The sequence below is a fragment of the Oryctolagus cuniculus genome, chromosome 18 (genome assembly GCF_051225735.1).
Source record: "Oryctolagus cuniculus isolate XC-2025 breed Fujian yellow rabbit chromosome 18, ASM5122573v1, whole genome shotgun sequence".
NCBI lineage: Eukaryota > Metazoa > Chordata > Mammalia > Lagomorpha > Leporidae > Oryctolagus > Oryctolagus cuniculus.
Window position 1 is genome coordinate 9,646,334 of NC_142884.1, and position 20,388 is coordinate 9,666,721.

The 20,388-nt window shown below is 59.9% G+C and overlaps 1 protein-coding gene across 1 annotated transcript in view; it reads right to left on the reverse strand.

Moving 5' to 3' along the window:
* Positions 1 to 15,332, reverse strand: part of SULT2B1 (sulfotransferase family 2B member 1) — a 31,495-nt gene extending 16,163 nt beyond the window's left edge. The window contains 1 exon segment of the mRNA NM_001082176.1: positions 15,198 to 15,332. Coding sequence (NP_001075645.1) covers positions 15,198 to 15,268 — 71 coding nt within the window. The 5' untranslated portion in view covers positions 15,269 to 15,332.
* Between the last annotated feature and the right edge of the window lie 5,056 nt (positions 15,333 to 20,388).

Sequence of the window (20,388 nt, forward strand, 5' to 3'; positions counted from 1 at the left end):
CCAGGCTGGATGGAGCCGGGCAGCGTGAGACTTCATGATGCTACTCAGAACGGCGTGCAACTTAAAGCGTGGGAAAGCTTTGTTTCCGGAACTGTCCATGTGCAGACCACTGCTGGCTGCAAGTTACTGAACCTGCACTGAGGGTACCACTGTGTACCACCTGTGAATTTCATTTCAAGATCTCTTCATTGTATGCAGTACTAACTCAGAGGGGTGCCCACTTAGCACAGTGTTTGGCACACAGTAGGCCTTCAGGAAATTGTAATTTCTTTGGTTGTCCTGTGGCGTCATCAGCCATCCCACAGGTTGAACACAGGGGCAGCAGGAGTGATGTCACCGGTTGCCAGGCAGATTTAGGCCAGTGGGTGGGAGCCGTGAGGTCATGGGTTACCGGGCAGATTAGCAGCTGCACGCCTGCGCCTTGGCTCTGCTTCCTTCCATCACCCACCCTCTTGGAGCTTAGTCTCCTCTGTCCTGTGAAGATAACTGTCACCCTCGAGGATCAAGAGGGCTGGCGTATCCGACACTCCACGCGGCGGGTTCACGTCTCCGATGTCACAGGGCCACCTTTGCCAGCTTGTAGTACGGGAAGACGGAGCGGCCACCAGGCAGAGAGCTACGGCCTGAAGGAGTCCTGGAGCTTTTCTTTCCTTTTCTTTTTTTAAAGATTTATTTTATTTGACAGGCAGAGTTACAGAGAGAGGTAGAGACAGAGAGAGAGGTCTTCCAACCGCTGGTTCACTCCCCAGATGGCCGCAACGGCTGGAGCCGCGCCAATCCTTAGCCAGGAGCCAGGAGCTTCTCCCGCATCAACCACGCGGGTGCAGGGGCCCGAGCACTTGGGCATCTTCTACCGCTTTCCCAGGCCACAGCAGAGAGCTGGATCGGAAGAGGAGCAGCCGGGACTAGAACCGGCGCCCATATGGGATGCTGGTGCTTCAGGCCAGGGCGTGAACCTGCTGTGCCACAGCGCCGGCCCCCTTGAGGTTTTTGTGGAATGGATGAACGAGTCGGGGTGGGGGTGGGGTGCCCGCTCTTGCCCTCCCCAGCCCTGGATGCTCAACCAGGACTTGATGGAGGAAGGAAGGAGGAGTGGATGAATGAATGACGGCGATCTACTGAAGCCTCAAGGGCGCTGGTGTCCTCGCTGCTGCCTCTGTGGGCCGTGCTCAGCCAGGCTGCAGCCAGCCAGGCACTGAGCCCAGGACCACTCCCGACGGGCTCAGGGCTGAGAACCCGGCAGAGCTGGGCTGGGAGGCTGCGCAGCCGGGGTGCACCCGCTCTCCACGCCTGGCCCCAGGCGCCCTCTCCTCTCCGGGTCACGGGCACGAGGAAGGAAGACAGCAGATGTGCCAGGCGGCACTGGATGCAGGAGGGACAGCAGACGGTGCAGCTGCCACATCGGTCCTGGCCTCCTGGAAGGTACCTGGCTGGCTCCGCTAGGGGGACCCCAGGACACAGGCTCTCAGCAAAGCCACCACCCTGCCACACCCGTCCACCAGCTCCAGGCCTGGCTCAGGCCCCTCTTACCCTGTGCCTGCAGCCACACCCAGCCCCTGCCAGGGCCTCTTTTTTCTGCCTACAGCCCATCCGCCCTCCCCAACCTCAGAGCTCTCCATGTCCCTCCCTCCAGTGGCTCCTCAGGACAAGGTCCCACCCCTCTGCCGGAACGCCCACTCCATCCTGCCCGCAGCCCACTTTCCCCCTCGCACAGAGCCTGTGTGCACTCTGTTCCCCCCGCCAGGAATGCCTCCCCCCTCCCCTGCCTCCATGGTCAAGGCCCGGGTCAGATGTCACCTCCTGAAGGCAGACTTCCTGGGCTACCAGCCCCTTGCACGGCCTCCTCGGATACCTGGACTCCCCCGGGAAAGGGGTAGAGGGTAAGGGATAGCCACCCTCTGGGAACCTGTGATCACAGATTCTCCCAGAACCCCATGAGAGCCGCACTTTGGACCAGAAGAAGTGGAGGCACAGAGAGGTCAAGCTCCCAGGGTCACGCAGCAGCCGTCACGGGGGGTCTGATGCAACACCTGTGCGTGAGCCCGTGTCCCCACGGTCCGACCCACACCCGCCCCCACTCAGTCCCTCATGATGGGAGCCCTCGTCTGGACAGACTGGGGTTTGCCCCGGGCCCTGTGTGACCCGGAAACCACGGCCGGACTCTGCAGAAGGAGGGCAGGGCGGCCGCTGGAGGGGCTCGGAGGTTGACTCGCCTGCTTGGGACCCCCGAATCCCGTGTCGGGGTGCCTGGCCTGCAGTCTCACCTCCTCTTCCTGCTAACGCACACCCTGGGAAGCCAGCATGTGCCCTGCCCCTGCCACCTACACGGGAGACCCGGGCTGAGTTCCAGGCGCCTGGATTCGGCTTAGCCCCGCCCTGTCTGTTGCAGCATTTGGGGCTGTGCATTGGCAGGGAACTGGAATCAGGAGACAGAGCCAGGACTCAAAACCAGGCACTCCGATTTGGGACGGAGATGTCCCAAGCAGCAGGTTAACCGCTGGCCAGAAGTCTGTTGCAGTTTAAGGATTTTCAAATATTTGTTTTAGTTTTCAGTCCAACTTGTTTGCCAATGTACACAAAACACCCGTTGCCCAGGCTGACACGGAGGGGCCTTTGGTCAATGTTTGTCCTAGGAAGTCGGGGTGACGGGCAGCAGTGCGCGCTCACCGCCAGCTGCACGTGCTGTGACTCATTCATCCGCGCAGCAGCCCAAGCAGGTGGCAATGGATGGCCAGAGAGGCCGGTTCACTGGCTGAGGCCACACAGCTGCAGAGGGCCGAGGTGGGACCTGAACCCAGGCGGTGTGGCCTCAGCGTTTGCACCCTTAGCCGTCCAGGACCAGGGGGTGGCTCCTCCCAGCTTCCTCAGGGGGTCCCTGCCTGCTCGGCCCCTTTCTGGACAGAGGTTGAGGGTGTTTGGGGGACAGGTCAGGAAGACATGGGGTGACCTCAGGCGGCTCCCACACCCACCCTGCCAGCGTGCGCATAGTTAACCCCCGCGGCAGGCGATTCCAATGTTGATTAATGCGCCTCAGTGAGCTCTCTGAATAGGAGTGACCAAAAAAGGTTGGAGAGGCAGGCACTGGGGTGCAGGCGGCTAAGCTGCCGCTGGGGACACCCACATCCCGGATCCGAACGCCCGGTTTGAGTCCTGACTGCCCCACTTCCAACCCAGCTTCCTGCTCAACGGCTCAACTGCTTGAGTCTCTGCCACCCCACGTGGTGGGAGACCCCAGTAGGGAGTTCTGGGCTCCTGTCTGGCCGGGCTCAGCCCCAACCTATCACAGATGTTTGGGGAGTGAACCAGTGGGTGGAAAATCTCTCTCTTTCTCCCCTGTGTCTGTCTGTCTGTCTCCCTATATACATTGCTCTGCCTCAAATAATAAAAAAGAATCCATCAAAAATGTGTATTATGAAAAATGGATAAATTTCAAAATTTTTGGCATCAAAATAAACTTAACATTTAATTCCATTTTCCATGAACTTTAAGAAATGTATTTATCTGAGAGGCAGAGAGAGACAGAGAGGGAACCTTGCATCTGCTGGTTCACTCTTCAAATGCACAAAAGGCACTGGAAGCCTGGGGCCCAAAGCTGGAGGATGGGAACTTGGTCCATGTCCCCCGCGGGGGCGCAGGGACCCAACCACGTGACCCAGCACGGCTGCCTCCCAGGGCCTGCACTGGCAGGAAACTGGAGTCCCAAGGTCAGGAATTGGATCCGTGTGGGATGCAGGGGTCTTAACCACTAGGCTGAAATGCACCCAAGTCTCCTTGTATAAACAAAGCGTCTAAAGTTCAGTCTCCATCTCTCCTGGGCGTTTATCCAAGAGAAGCTGAACCCGTGCTCACACGCACACCGCGGGTCATCACCACTCTGCCCATACACGTCACAAGTCACACGTCATGGGCTGGGAGCGGCCCTGGCAGGGTCTGAGCAGGATTTGGATCCCAGGGTCAGGTGGACGTTGAAGCAGCAGCACTTCAAGCTGACTTAATGCAGCAATGGTGGGGATCTGAGATTCTGACACCCGGGGAAGGGCATGGGGCACCCTCCAAAGGCAGCTCCCAGAGAGGAGTGGCTCTAGAAGCTGAGGGTGCTCCCTGCCACTCTCCTTCCTGGCTCACCACATGGTCCCATGGTCGTCCCTCTGGCCTCGGCAGATCCCTGAACCACTGTGGCCGTGGGATCTCGGACTGTGACCCACCAAGCCCTTAGTGGAAGTCAGCAGTCTTCTCTCAGGGGGACCGGCACTGTGGTGTAGCAGGTAAAGCCACCACCTGCAGTGCCAGTATCCCATATGGGCGCCAGTTCGAGTCCTGGCTGCTCCACTTCCGATCCAGTTCTGCTGTGGCCTGGGAAAGCAGTGGAAGATGGCCCAAGTGCCTGGGCCCCTGCTCCTGCGTGGGAGAACTAGAAGCAGCTCCTGGCTTCAGATCGGCACAGCTCTGGCCATTGCAGCCATTTGGGGAGCCAGCGGATGGAAGACCTTTCTGTCTCTCCCTCTCTCTCTCTCTGTAACTCCATCTCTCAATAAATAAATAAATAAATAAATACATCTTTTTCTTTTAAGCTCCTCTTGTGTATTTTGGTGGCCATAATGGGAGGCTGATGCAGATAAATGTCCTTTGGTAGGAAGGGGCTAAGCCCTGGGCCTCTGTGCCGTGCACCACACACAGCACAGGGGAGGCTCTGAGACACCAGGTCACAGTCCAGGGAATTCCGTCTGTACGGCTCTGGTTGGCTGAATCACTACCCCAAGGACGTCGCCTCCTAATCCCCGCAGCGGGTGGATGCGTTCCAAGAGGGGCTTGTAGCCTGGAGCTGAGAAGGATCCGAAATGGGGAATGGTCCTGGGTTTCCTGGGTGGGCCCCGAGTGTCTTCATGAGGGATGCGGAGGCCGAGGGTGCGAGAGGGAAGGAAGGAAGAGAAGCAGCCCCGCGGGAGGCTGCTGGCTTTGAGAAGGAGGAAGGGGCTGTGAGCCAGGGAATGCAGAGGCTCCTGGAAGTTGAAAGGGGCAAAGAACGGGTGCTCCCCTGGAGCCTCCAGGCGGAACCAGCCCCGTGACACCCTGGTTTTAGTCCGGTGAGGCCCAGGAAGAAGAACACACTGGCGATGGAAGAATCCCCGTCTGGGGTCTGGCCTTGTGGCACAGTGGAATAAACCGTCAGTGAGAGTCCCTGCTCCCTGCTCCCTGCTAATGGCCTGGGAAAGCAGCGAGCAGAGGACGGCCCAGGTGCTTGGACCCCTGCCTCCCACGTGGGAGACCCGGATGGAGTTCCAGGCTCCGGGTTTCAACTTGGCCCAGCCCTGGCCGTTGCAGCCACTGGAGAGTGAACCAGCAGAAGGAAGACCTCTCTCTCTCTCTCTCTCTCCTCACCTTTCAAATAAATGGAATAAACCTTTGAAAAACAGCCACCACCGGGTAGTGGGGACTTCTACAGAAGCAAAGGAACACAAAGAAGTCTCAAAAAAGGAGGAGCGGCAGGGGCAGGGGCAGGGGCAGGGGCAGGGGCAGGGGCTTGGCCTCGGCGCTGAGTCACCGTGGGACACCTGCAGCTTGTGTCACAGCGCCTGGGTTCAAGGTCTGGCCCCACCTTCGATACCAGCTTCCTGCTGATGCACACCCTGGAGGGGGCGGGCGGGTGACAGTGCTCGGGAGGGCCAGCGCCTGGCTTCGCCTGGCCCAGCTTTTGCTACTGCAGGCATTTGGGAAATGAACCAGTGGTGGGGAGATCTCCGTGTGTGTCTGTTCGTCTCTGCCTTTCAAATAGAAACTGAAGATTAATTAATTAGATTTATTTATTTGAAAGACAGAATTAGAGAGAGAGAGAGAGAGAGATCTTCCATCCAATTAGTTAATTTTAAAAAGAAAGACAGGACAGAGAACAGTGCAGCCACTGTGGAGAGGGGCTGGCCCTGGCGGTGGTGACTATAGACAGTGGCAGGAGGGAGCCACTCAGGGCCAGGAGACGGTTGTGGGTGCTGATTTTGCTGGCAGCTACGCAAATTTTTCCTGTGTCAAAATTCCTAAAACCACGCACAGCTCCCCCACCAAGCGGGACTGTATTGCCTGAACTTTTTTCTAAGAGCCTGGTAGTCGTAGTTGTGCTGGTAATGGGCCCTCGGCCAGCATCCCTGTCGGCCATCAGGGTCGCTGTCCATCTCAGGTGTCTCTGAGAACGAGCCTGGGGAGGGTTGGGGGCGGGGGGTGTGTCCAGGCAGCCTCGGGGCCGACACAGCACCATCTGAGCCCAAGTGGAGCACTAGGTCCGGCTGCCTGAGCTGGGGGCAAATGCATCCCGAGCGCCCACTACCCTGCAGGAGCTGGGGAAGCCGCAGGGAAGGCGGTGCAGTCTGTGCCTGAACGCCGTCCGCAAGTGACCGGAGGGAGGTGAGGGCTGCGGGGCCGGGGGTGCATCTTAGGGAAACGGAGTCAGGGAGGCCCCTCTGAGATGCTGCCATTTGGGCAGAGCCCCGAAGCGGGTGAGAAGCGAGCCGGCCGGGGCTGAGGGTCTGCGTGGGGCAGGGGTCCCCCTCCCGGGAATGCCACGCGGCCGCCCCTCCCTCTCACCCCATGCTGAGTTTCCCTAGGGCCCGGCTGTGCTGCTGACTCACGTCTTGGTCAGCCGCCTGTCTCTGCAGATGGCTGCCAAGCTCCCGAGCCGGACCCGGCCTTGCGGCACCTCTGGCCCAAGACACGCTGGGCAGCGGCCAGCCGCCCTGCCCCTGCCCGCGCTGGCCTCTCTGCCAGGACTGCCCTTCCTCGCCTCCTCACGGCTTCCACGGGGGGCCCATCTGGGTGGCTTCCCCGCCTCTCCCTTCCTTCCAGGATGACTCAGGCCGAGCACAAGGCAGAGCCTGGCTCCCAGCTGGGGCGACTGCCCCACCTCCCTGGGAGCTCATGAACAACGTTTAGATCCTAGAAAAAAAAATAAATAAAAAATAAAAAAAATAAATAAAAAAGAAACAATGTTTAGATCCTATGTGCACGGGCTCCATCCTCTGCAGGGTTAAGGTCTCCCACACCTCCCACACATAGGATTTCCTTTTAACACTTAGTGACTCTTTTCTTTGTCTATTGCCTTCTTTAAATCAGTCTTCCCCAAGAGTGGACAATCTGAGACAGAGCAAAAACACTTCCTCTACTGTATATGCAGGATGTGCACAGCAACACTGGTTGCCACAGGCCAGAAACGAGAAAGGCTTGGGTAAGCAAATCAGAACCTCAGATAAACCTCACTGCAGTCCAAAGGCAGTGTTTGCCTCCAGATAGGGCAACAGGTGCACAGTTATTGCTCCAGACAAGTGCTCTTTGAATTTCTGCGGTCCATGACCATAAACATTATTTTTTTTAATTTTTTTTTTTATTTGAGAGGTAGAGTTACAGACGATGAGAGGTAGAGACAGAGAGAAAGGTCTTCCTTCTGCTGGTTCACTCCCCAAATGGCCACAACGGCCAGAGCTGGGCCAATCTGAAGCCAGGAGCCAGGAGCTTCTTCCGGGTCTCCACATGGGTGCAGGGCCATCCTCCACTGCTTTCCTAGGCCACAGCAGAGAGCTGGGTCCGAAGCTGGCAGCCAGGACCAGAACTGGCACCCATATGGGATGCTGGTGCCGCAGGCAGAGGATTAACCTTCTGCGCCACAGGGCCGGCCTTGTAAACTTCTAATAAAAGAAAACAAACCCAAGGACACAAAGAACTCCAGGCGATGCTACGAAGCCTGGGGTGTTGTTTAGGTGACACCTTCTATCTCAGTAACTCCCTCGGAAACAACACACAGGGGCAGGCGCTGTGGCGCAGGGGGTTGTGCCACTGCTTGGGACACCCTCATCCCATATCCCAGTGCCTGGGTTCGAGTCCCTGCTGCTCCACTTCCTATCCAGCTCTCTGCTGTGGCCTGGGAAAGCAGTAGAAGACGGCCCAAGTCCTTGGGCCCCTGCACCCACGTAGGAGACCCAAAAGAAGCTCCAGGCTCCTGGCTTCGGATTGGCGTAGTTCCAGCCGTTGCAGCCATCTGGGGAGTGAACCAGCGGATGGAAGACCTCCCTGTCTCTCCATCTCTCTGTAACTAACTGTGTCTTTCAAATAAATAAATATTAAAAAAAAAAAAGAAAGTAAAGAAATCCCTTTTGTCTGGTTCACTCCTGAATCGCCGACAGTAGCCAGAGCTGGACAAGGCGGGAGCTAGGAGTCTCCCACGTGGGGGCGGGGGCCCAGGCACTGGAGCTGGCACTGCTGCCTCCCAGGGAGCACATTAGCAGGAAGCTGGAACTGGAAGCAGAGCCAGGACTCACAGCCAGGCGCTCCAGTACAGGATGTGGGGATGCTGGCAGCGCGAGAGGCCTCCTAACCAGGGCGCCAGATGCCCGCGCCTGCTCCGTGGCTCGTGTGTTTCTCAGTGGCTCCGTGAGGGCATCGCGGCCATGTGCTAAGGTCCACCTGCAGAGCACCCTCCCTCGTGCTGGGAACACTGCTGTCCAGGATGGCAGCTGTGCGACAGTGAAGCCACTGCTCGGGACACCCACGACGGGAGACCCAGAGGGAGCTCCTGCCACCTGCCTTCAGCCTGGCCAGCCCTGGCTGCTGTGGGCATTTGGGGACTGAACCAGCTGATGCAAGATCTGTCTCTCCATTCCTCTTTCAAATAAAAAAAAGATAAAGAAAAGAGGACCATAAAAAAAAAAAAAAACAGAAACAAAAAGCCATTTTCCTTCTGAGAAAAGACACGCGTAGGGGAGTGGGAGTTTACCCAGCTTTTGCCTTCTCAAACCCATCCAGACAGAACGCAGCCCGGGGCCCCCACCCTTTGTCCCCAGAGGCCACTGCCGTTGGGAAGTGCCTCCGCCTGGAACTGCCACCACGCTTCCATCTCGGCCTTTGGCAGTTCAGCTTAGCACTGGATGCCCTCCGTATCCAGCCAGGACTGGGCCAGGACCCCCTACACACCCCTGGTCCACCCCATCCCGAGTCCCCTCTATGAGGTGGCATGGGGTTGGCACTGAAGCCGCAGCCTCCTCTGCGCCCCTGCCATGGGCTCTGGGTGACTGAGCTCCCACCCCACCCGACTGCCACGGCCGCCACGGCCCACACGTGGGGAGTAACCACGGACAGTGTCTGCACGTGGCCCCAGTACAGACCCAGTGGCTTTCCTTTTTTCCCCCAAAAAAAATTTTTTTTGGATGTGGAGCCCGTGGGCAGAGAGGGCCGACTGCATAGGAGGCAGCCACATCTCCACCGTGTGGACAGATCACCAGCTCACGGCTTGTTTTCCATCGCCCTGACGGGGGACACCGGGGCTGCTTCCAGAGCTGTCACTCCCAAAGCTGCTAACTGGGGCCGGTGCTGTGGCGCAGCAGGTTAAACCGCTGCCTGCGACGCCAGCATCTCATACAGCTGCCTGTGTGTGCCTTGGCTGCTCCACTTCCCACCCAGCTCCCTGCTAATGGCCTGGGAAGCAGCAGAGGATGGCCCAAGAACTTGGGCTCCTGCACCCATGTGGGAGACCCGGATGGAGCTCCAGGCTCCTGGCTTCGGATCGGCTCAGCTCCAGCTGCTGCAGCCATTTGGGGAGAGAATCAGCGGATTCTCTCCCTCTGTAATTCGGCCTTTCAAATAAATACAAATAAATATATATATTTGTAAAAGCTGCTGACAGTGACCTCTCTGGCCTTTGTGGGACAGCACCCCCTGCCCTGGCACCGTCTGCCTTTCCCACGGACCAGTGATCGGGGGTGGAGCTGCTGGAACATGGCTGGACGCCACACTACTTGGAGCATGGCGACCGCGTGGCAAATCTGCTCTCCTCACCGTGCTTTTTCCCCCTCGGGGATTCTCGCACACTCCACATCTATGTAAACTTTAAGATGATTTTTCTAAAAACACACACAGTGGAACTCCATCGTGTCGATGTATTCCTTGATGACGCGGGAGACTTGAACTCCATTTTCCCCAGGAGCTTTTTTGAAAACCCCTTGTAGTAACAACAGAGAAATATCTGGCTAAAGAGCCACTCCCTGGAGTCTCTCAGGGTTCTTGGTGCGAGACGCGGGTTTGTGACTTTGCCCGACGTCCACTGAGCTCCTTAAACACAGGCCTGGAGTTGTTAAAGCAGCTGTTTTCTCCTCCAGACGTGCTGGGATGCATTCGCACGCCCGCAGACCGAGGCTCCGAGACGGGAGTGTCTCACCCAGCTTTGCAGCATGGGACACGCACCGTGGGCTGGAGGTCCCCAGCCCTGTCCCTTGAAGCCGTCTCTCTCCCTGCCACCCCGGGGTTCCTGTGCCCCTCCCCCTGGGTAGGCACCCAGCTTGGCGCCAGAACGCGGGCAGGGCTGGGCTTCCTGTATTGTTCCGTTCCCACTGTCAAGTTCTGCTTGTTCCCTGAACACTCCATGCTCCACCACACCACGGAGCCGCTGCCTGCGCTGGGCTCTCGCCTGGGGCTCTCTAGCCTTCTCTCTCTCTCTCTCTCTCTCTCTCGCTCTAGCTCTCTTTCTCCCCACCCCCAGCACACTCCTATTTAATTTTAAAAGATTTATTTATTTTATTTAAAGGCAGAGTGACAGAGAGAGGGGAGAGACAGAGAGAGATCTTCCATGTGCTGGTTCACTCCCTGCATGGCTGCAATGGCTGGTGCTGGGTCAGGCTGAAGCCAGGAGCCAGGAACTCCATCCGGGTCTCCCATGTGAGTGCAGGGCCCAAGCACTTGGGCCATCTGCTGCTGCTTTCCCAAGTGCATTAGCAGGGAGCGGGATCGGAAGTGGAGCAGCTGGGACTTGAACCGGCGCCCATACGGGATGGTGGGCTTAGCCCGCAGCGCCACGACGCCAAGCCTACCCAGCATGTTTCTTAAGCTCCTACTGTGTGTTCTCCTGCCCTTGGGATGCGTTACTGTTGATTCAGCTCAACACGGATGCTCGCTGGGACAGCTCAGAAGCAGCCAGGGCACAGCTTGGGCCTGCGAGTCGCTGAGGGCTGAATGTGAGGTGAACATTTCCTTTGGAAAGAGCGGCTCGGACTTGAGAAAACACGCTCGGCTCGGAAGGCTGGGGCGAGCGCACTGATCCTCAGCAGACCCAGCTGGGTGGGGCGGGTGGTGACAACAGTTCCACCTGCTTCTCCCACGTTAACACAAAATACACCTGCTACAAAACGCAGACCTATGGTGCTCCTGCTCCCACAGGAGGTGGGCAGCCTCGTGGGCCCCACAGGGACCACTGCAGGTCCCTCCCCGCTGCCCAGTGGAGAGAGGTCCCTGAGGGGCAGCTCAGTTCCAAGCCCGTCCGGCCCCTTCCTTTAGCGTGTGGTTAAGACTGGGGTCCCGGGAGTCGCCCCACATATACAGTGCCTCTCTGGGCCTCGGCGATCTCACCTGTAAGGTGGGGATCTCAGCACTGGCTGTCACGGGGGTGTCAGGAGGGGGGTCACACGAGCCCCCCCACACCAAGCCCTCAGAATGGGTGAAGGCTCAGGAAGGTCTTCGCCCAGGCCCTGCCCTCTCCAGCACTGGGGTCACGGACCCAGGAGTGGTCAGGGGACTTGGAGGAGGAGGAGGAGGAGGAAGCCAAAAGAAAAACAGCCCAGAATACGTGCTGAGTCAGCTGAGGCCTCGGGCCTGGCCTCCCCCAGCCGGCTGGCACTGACTCAGCAGCCCAGAACACGCCTGCCTGCCAGGCGGGTCCCAGAGTGGGCAGCAGGGGCAGGATTCGAACTCAGAACGGCCTTGAGGTCCCGGGAAAGCCCTGATCCTGGGGCCCTGGGCCCCCCGCCAGTCCCGGGGCGCAGCAGGCCCTCTCCGCAGGCTGCCCGCAGGGCCACCCTCTGTTCATTTGCTTACTGCAGCAGCTCTGGGACTGGCTGCCCCGCCACGGCTGTAAAATCATTGGAGCGGTTCGGGCTGGTGGGGGGAGGGGCTGGGTTGTAAAAGCACCGCCACCACCAGCGAGATCGGGGTTCAGCCATGGCTGCCCCCAGGTCCAAAAGCCAGGGAGGCTTCTCCGGCCTCGAAATGCAGGGAAGTGCAGTGGGGCCAAGGGCTCCTTCCTGGAATTCCCACCCAAGGCGTGAGTGAGGCAGGTTCCCCGGGGTTCAGATCCTGGCTACACCCTGCTTGGCAGCTGTGTGACCCTGGGCACGTCACTGAACCTCTCTGAGCCTTGGATTTTAAGATTACAGGGGAATCCCTGGGGGATTACAGGCGCTCCCAGGGCTTGGTGTGAGACGCTGAAAGCAGTCTGTGTGGCGGGCGCCTCCCCACTCCCCACCTCACTGACCTCGCATGGTCTGATGTCCCCACTTAACACTTTATTTCATGCTTGTTGTCTTTTCCACGCCATTGCATATGTGCAAGGCTACATGGACCGCACATCAACCTGGTAAGGCATGTCGGCTACGAACCTCACCTTCTGGAACATTCTGAGCCCAGCATCCCCCCAGAGCCTCCGGCTCCTCCCTGCCCATCCACTTCCTCCCCAGCTCAACCCCGGTCAGTCCCCTTTGCTTGTTTAAAGGTCGTTTCTATGACGGAGGCCTGTGTTCCAAGACAAGCTACGGGGCCATGGTAATGCATGGGCGGGGGCGGAGGGAGGAATGGCATCGAAAGATGTTTACTTCAACGCAAAGAATTTTTGAGACCTGCCAGAAGCCATCTCTTGATCTGCAGTCCCCACGGACGCAGGCGTGCGTCTCAAGGTGGTTCTGCACCAAAATCACCTCCTCCTTCCATTCCACGCTCTGCCAACCTGCACAGGGTCAACATGGCTCCTTCCGCAGCCTGGGGAGAGCCACTCGGCCACCCTGGGAGTTTCCAGAGCCTCTGCTACTACTTCCCTTCGAGCCTCGCCCTCCCCACCTGTCACCTCACCCTGCGATGAGAAGGTGGCTTCACCCCTCCATCCTTTTCTTCACGCTTCTGCTCCACTCAGCTCCGATCCTCACTCCGTGCTGAGCTGAAGTCTGACTCTGGCCCCAAGGCCTGGGGTGGGCGTGTCCCTACCCAGTCCTCTACTCCTGACCACGCGCCCTGAGCTGTCCACGTCAGATCGCGCACTCTGAGGAGTTTGGCAAGTGGAGGAGAGACGGCAGAGGTCACGGCGTGCAAAGGCCGGACCGGGGACAGTTGAGGCCAGAGTGGGCGTTGGGGCACCAGGTGGGGGTCACAGAGAGGAAGGTGGGGCCCAGGAATCAGAGGAGGGAGCACCACCTTGAAGCCACCCTGGATGTCAGATCCCTGCTGGGGCCACAGCCAGCTGGAAGCGAGGACATAAGGGTGTGGGGGGCAGAGGAGGGAGAGGAGGGGGCCTCAGCCCCCAGCCCCACCCCTGCACTCCAAGCCAGAGCAGTTCCTTGTGGATCACTCTGCTGTGGGAGTTCAGATTTCTCTCAGACAAAGGAAGTCTTAAGGTTTGGGGAACTCCTGTCACAAGTCCTGGGGAGCCACGGAATAAACTTGAGCTGGAGACAGAAAGGCCTGGGGCCAGCGTTGTGGCACAGCGGGTAAAACCGCCACCTGCAGCGCTGGCATCACATATGGGCGCCGGTTCAAGACCCGGCTGCTCCACATCCTATCCAGCTCTCTGCTATGGCCTGAGCAGTAGAAGATGGCCCAAGTCCTTGGGCCCCTGCACCCACGTGGGAGACCTGGAAGAAGCTCCTGGCTTCGGCTCAGCTCCAGCCATTGCAGTCAATTGGGGAGTGAACCATCGGATGGAAGACCTCTCTCTCTCTCCCTCTCTCTCTCTCTCTCTGCTCTCCTTCTTTCTCTGTGTAACTCTTTCAAATAAATAAATAAATGTTAAAAAAAAAAATACATAGAAAGGCCCTTGGCGGCAGAAGCCCGCCATGCAAAGGCCCTGGGGTACAGGACAGGGAGGCGTGGCCAGGGAAACAGAGTAGGGCAGAAGGAATGCAAGGGAAGAAGGAGATTGGCTTGGGGGCGGGGAATGGGTGAGGCCAGAACCCCAGGGGGCCTGGACGCTAGGGAGGGAGGACTGGAGGCAGAGGCGGTGGCCTGAGCTGTGGCTGTAGGATGTGGGGGTTGGGGCAGGCAGGGCAAGGAGCGTGCCTGGGCTTTGTGACGGGTGGGGGGCACCGCTGAGAGGGGCGGTGGGGCAGGCCTGGCAGCACAGGCTGTGCATGGCTGGGCCTGGGACATCCAGGAGGAAACAGCCATGGGAGGAGGATCGGGGGCTCCCGGGAGCTCACAGGAGTCCCCGTGTCTGGGCTGAGTGGCTGGGCAGGAGCAGAGAGCAGGGGGCTCCCGGTGTCGGGGCTTGGGGGTGAGGACCCCAGCTGTAAGCTGTTTTACCCCTGAGTCCGGGGCCAGAGCACACCCAGTGCAGAGCGCTGAGCAAGGCCTCTGGCAGCCCAAGAGGCCCAGAGACGCCTGTAAGCCAGGGTGGGTCACACAGCGATTGGGACTCAACTGCTGCTGCTTCGGCATCCTGAGCTGGAGGAGGGCCCCCACACTGGACGCTGCAGTGGGCCAGCTGGGGTGGGACCAGAGTGGCTGGAGGGCCCCAGGGGCCAGGAGAGCCGTCCCTCCAGAGACCGCCGGACACGGAGAGCGGCAGACCACCTGGGCCCCGGGGAAGGCAGGGCGTGTAATCACGTAAGACCGGGTCCAGACCTGCTTCTATCTGCGGGATCGCGACCGGGTCACTGTCCCCCTTAGCCTCGGCCTCCCCCTCTGAAAAGTGGGTGCCACTGGAGCCCGCCGAGGACTCCCGGATGGTCAGAGTGACGCCAACGCCATGCCCCAGCCACACCTGCCAGGGCCACCCTACTGGCAGCCGCCAAGCTCGGCCCTGCCCACCTCAGCTCTCCCGGCCTCCCCCCATGGAGGTAGCGCATCCTGAGCCCCCAGGAGGGAACACAGCCCCCATTCTCTGAGGGCCCTCCTGGGGTGTCCTGGGACGAGACTGGTGTACAACAGGCCCCTCGGCTTCCTGCACAGCTACTACGCACCGACGTGGAGGCCTCCATCAGGGAGACCCCGGGGGACCCCTCTGGCAGACGAGACAGCTGCGGCTCAGCACAGCCAGCCCATCCCCTCTGAGGGTCCCACACCCCAGCGAGGCCGGGAAGCACAGGTCAGTCCGGCCCCAGCCCCGGGGCAGGCCTGAGGCTGCAGGAGGCCTTGGCTAGCGGCCGGCCTCTCCCCACCAGCCTCCTCCTCCGGGGGGTCTCACGGCTCACCTGATTTCTGTAATGTCGTCCCCGTGGCCGCCCCACAGGTCCTGGGCCGGGAGGTCGCAGGGCTCGTCCATGGCAGGTGAGCAAGGGTGGGGAGGGGAGGACGAGTAGGGACCAGGTGTGCGCGGTGTAGCGTCTGCTGCCCGCCCCGGGGAGCCCGCCAGGTGCCTACCTGCGGCCCGGCCCACGGGGAGGGGCAGCACCCAGCCGGTTCTCCCAGCTGCTACCCACGCCTCCAACGATGGCGGGGAGAGGCCGCCAGTGAGCCACCCTTCTCCGAGGGAGGGGAGGAGCCGTGATGGGCACGTCCCGGGCGTCTCGTGCCTGGCTGGGGACAGAGTCCAGGGGGTCAGAGCCAAGCCCACACAGGAACCATCTGGGCGGCTGTGTGCCCACCAGGGGCCTCTGGCTGCTCATCTTGCAGAGGGGGGGCTCCCACCCATCTTGGGAGTCTGTTCATTCATGCATGCATTCATTCATTCCGGAAATATTTATGGAGCACCTGCCGTCGGCCAGGCACTGCTCGGGGTACAGGGAACTGCCAGACGGCGCCTCCGCCCTCGTGGGCTGGCACAGCAAGGGGCACGATTAGGAACAGAGACAGACACAGCCAGGACCCACGCAGCTCCAGCACAGGTGCAGCCGGAAGAGGGACGTGAGAGAAGGGGTCAGAGGCACAGAGAACCCAAGAGGACAGAGACCGTGAGAGACACGGAAAGCCAAGAGGAGACCACGGGCGAGACAGACCGCAGAGAAGGTCGGAGACAGGGAGGGACCCGCGGAGAGCTGGCCGTGGGGGTCTGAAGTCGCAGCGCGAACCCCAGCTCCAGCACCTCCCGTCCACCCCGCCCTGGCTCGGTCTCCCCCACTGTGAATGGTGCCGCCTCACCCGGCCATCGTGGGGCTGTGCGAGGCGTTCTCGGGCGCCTGTTGGAGTTTGTGGCACAAGCGGGCTCAGCGATGTCGGAGCTCCGATTCCCCTGAGCCTCGCGCTCCCACTGGTGGCCTTGGACCCCTCAGACCCCTCCGAGTCCTGGAGGCTGGCCAGGAAGCCCCCGGCTTCCCACCGGGGTGAGGAGAGAACACAGACCTTGTGTGGCAAGATGGCCACGACTTCTGAGCAGCCAAGGTCTGGAAGGGACATTAAGGTCCCTGTGGCCCCGCCGCCACGCCCCTTACGCACGGGCATTTCTCATGAAAACTTGCTAGAACTTTCTCCTCGCTTCCCTGGAATGTGCCAGAAAAGTTTTGGTCAGATGAAAAGACTCAAAGATACTATCACTTACAATCGTGTTTACTGACCAATTGCATGGGGGGGGGGGGGCGGGTGACATCAGCTGCAGAAAGGCGCCCAGAGGGGTTCCTAACTTGCCTAAGAGCACACAGCACTGCCCACCCTCACTGAGCAGAAGACGAGCACCCCGGTGCCCCGTGCCCTGGCCCCCCTGCCCTGGCCAGGCCTGGCTCACACTCTGCTCCCCACCCCGGTCAGCCCCTATGCTCCGGGCTGTGCCAAGGACTCCCTCACAGAGAGGGTGGGGGCTGAGCCGAGACACCCACCCGGCCCTCGGGCCAGGCCGCCTCTGCCTCTGGGTTGTCTTCAACCTTTCTTTGTTCCGGGCTCTCAGGAGGTGACAACCCTGCCCTGTCCCTCCCGTGGGAACTGCCCCTCAGCCCACACACCAGCACCCGGGCAGAAGGGCGCCACCAGGGAGACACTGGGAGAAGGGCACGCTCAGGCCCTTAAAGGGACAGGGAGGCCCTTAAAGGAAGCAGGAGGACTCAGGGGATTGAACGGAGGGTGTTGAATGGACAGGGTGCCCAGGACCATTCCTCCCTGGGTAGTGGCAAGAAAATGGGCAAGCCAGGAGGCCCTGAGACCCAGGCAGTGCTCCCACCCCAGGGCCCTGGCACGTGCTGTTCCCCCAAAGCTGCGCAGCCTCGCTTCCTGCGAGTTTACCCCGTGGTCCTCCTCCGAGCCCTCCCACCATGCCTGTCCTTTCCCGCGTGCTCACCGCCACGTTTTGCTCCTTTGACTTGCTCATTGCCTGTCTCACTAGGGGACCACCAACCCCAAGGGGCAGGGCTGTGGGCTGCTGCATCCCCAGGGAAGTGCCTGGGGAATCAGAGGTGCTCAAAATGTGCCTGCTGAGGGGGTGGGTGAGGCTTCCCGGGGAGAGGGGGCGTGAGTGACAGGTCACGGGGTGCACAGGTAGGCTGTTGGCTCTGGGTAATGGGAGCTGAGGAGTCACATGGCTGGATGCCAGGGGCCAGGGGGCCAGCCTCCTGCAGGAGTGGCGAGGAGGAACTAGAAGAGACTAGCAAAATATCTCAGCCCATTACGGGAGGGTAGGGGCTTGACAGAGACCACCAGGTCCACAGAATCTTGACATCCAAGGACAAGGAAGAGACTGCGTGGGTAGAGGGCGTGGGGAAAAAGCAAGTGGGAAGTCCAGTACCAGCGCATACTCACTCCTCCCTCTAGCTGTCCATCCCCCGTCCATGTCCATCCATCCATCTGTCCATCCGTCCAGTTAATATCCAGAGAGGTTTAGAGCCATGCTGTTCCACATAGGAGCCACCTGCCATAGGTGGTTACCTAGCACTGGAAATGTGGCACATGTGGCCAAGCAGGTGACATTTTAAATTTTTATTTCATTTCAGTTAGAATTTAACTTTGAAAACCAAAACCATATGAAGGCTTTTTTTCCTATTGAACTGCTGGAAGCTGAACACTGAAATTGTGACCCAAAGCTGATAAAACCTCTCACAAGTCACCTTTATATTGATTCCTCGCTGAAATCATATTTGGATAGATTTGATGAGATATATGCCTAAAAATTTCACTGGTTTAACTTTTTTTTTTCTTTCAAGATTTAGTTGTTTAAAAGGCAGAGTGACAGAGAGGAGGAGACAGACACGCAAGAGGGGACTTCCATCTGCTGGTTCACTCCCCAGATGGCTGCAGCAACCAGGGCTGGGTCAGGCTGAAGCCAGGAGCCACGAGGTCCATCCAGGGCTCCATGTGTGTGTGTGGGGCGGGGGGCAGCACTTGCGTCATTACCTGCTGCCTCCCGGACACATCAGCAGAGAGCTGGATTGGAAGTGAAGCAGCCAGGATTTGAACCAGGGCTTGCATGTGGGATGTCAGTGTTGCAGGTGGCAGCTTAACTCACTGTGCCACAATGCTGGCCTCCGCTTTGTACGTCTCTAAAAAATGTGGCGACCAGAAGGTTTGAAAGGTTTGTGTGGCTCTGCCCACTCCGTATTGACTCCACAGGCTTTGGGAAGTCCCTGGGATGCGAGGCAGGGCTGGGGAAGGTAGAGGAAGCGAGGAGAGATGTTCTCAGGAGGTGAAGGAGCCTGCGGCCTGTGTGGAAAAGGCACAGGGGGTGGGCCTGGCAGGGTCAGGGCGAGGCAACACAGATGCTTCCTCCCAGCCAGGACAGGGACCTGGGCGATGGGCAGGTGACTGTGGGGCATCTGGGGACACTCACTCCCATCCCTAAAGGCAGCAGGAGGGGTCGGTGCAGTGGCGTAGTGGGCTAAGCCTCCACCTGCAGTGCTGGCATTCCATATGGGCGCTGGTTCAAGTCCTGGCTGCTACACTTCCAACTCCAGCTCTCTGCTATGGCCTGGGAAAGCAGTAGAAGATGGCTCAAGTGCTTGGGCCCCTGTACCCATGTGGGAGGCATGGAAGAAGCTGCTGGCTCCCGGCTTAGGATCTGGCTGTCACAGCTACCTGTGAGTGAACCAGCGGATGGAAGACCTTTCTCTCTGTCTCTCCCTCTCTCTGTCTGTAACTCTACCTGTCAAATAAGTAAACTTTAAAAAAAAAATCTAAAAAAATAAATAAAAAAGGCAGCAGGAAGCAGGGCAGGTGGGGTGGGCTGGGCCAGTCAGCACTTGCTCTCCACCCCCATAAACCTCCAGGAAGGTGGACCTGGGGCTTGTGTCACCTGCACGTCACCTTCACGTGCCATGACCGCGAGGAGGGCGCCTCCTGCCCCAGACCTCGGAGCTGATTGTGCAAGGGGAGCAGGGAGTGGCTCCCAGCCTGGGCCGCCTGGGACAGCAGGGCCGCGGAGCTGTGCCCCCGGTGCTCATGTCAATCCCCCAGCCTCTCCCTGGCGGCCCCATCTGCCCCCTGCCCCCCACCCCCCGGCCCTTGTGCGTCTCAGCTCTTAGAACTCAGCTGTGGGCTCAGGGAGGTCACTGGGTCATGAGGTCGCTGTTCACACAGAACCAGGCCACTGTCACCTCTACAGCCCGACCTTGCCTCTGAAAGCTGGTAACTGCCAGCCATGCGTTCCGGGAGAGCTGAGCAGACAGCAGCTCTGGCTGGCCCCTGGGGGGCAGCAGGCAGGGGCCCAGATCCCAAGTCAGGAAGGAAGCAACAACCAGGCAGGGAGGCTGCGTGGGTTGGGGAGGAGGTAGGCCTGGACCCCTGGGTCTGAGAGAGGAGGGCAGGGGGCCTGGACCCCTGGGTCTGAGAGAGGAGGGCAGGGGGCCTGGACCCCTGGGTCTGAGGGAGGAGGGCAGGGGCTGGACTCCTGGGTCTGAGGGAGGAGGGCTAGGCTGGACCCCTGGGTCTGAGGGAGGAGGGCTGGGGCTGGATTCCTGGGTCTGAGGGAGGAGGGACTGGGCTGGACTCCTGGGTCTGAGGGAGGAGGGCTGGGCCTGGACCCCTGGGTCTGAGGGAGGAGGGCTGGGCCTGGACCCCTGGGTCTGAGAGAGGAGGACTGGGGCTGGACTCCTGGGTCTGAGGGAGGAGGACTGGGGCTGGACTCCTGGGTCTGAGGGAGGAGGGCTGGGGCTGTACTCCTGGGTCTGAGGGAGGAGGACTGGGGCTGGACTCCTGGGTCTGAGGGAGGAGGGCTGGGGCTGGACCCCTGGGTCTGAGGGAGGAGGGGCTGGTGCTGAGCATCTGGGTCTGAGGGAGGAGGGCTGGGGCTGGACTCCTGGGGCTGAGGGAGGAGGGCTGGGCCTGGACCCCTGGGTCTGAGGGAGGAGGGCTGGGCCTGGACCCCTGGGTCTGAGGGAGGAGGGCTGGGCTGGACTCCTGGGGCTGAGGGAGGAGGGGCTGGGGCTGGACCCCTGGGGCTGAGGGAGGAGGGGCTGGGGCTGGACTCCTGGGTCTGAGGGAGGAGGGGCTGGGGCTGGACCCCTGGGTCTGAGGGAGGAGGACTGGGGC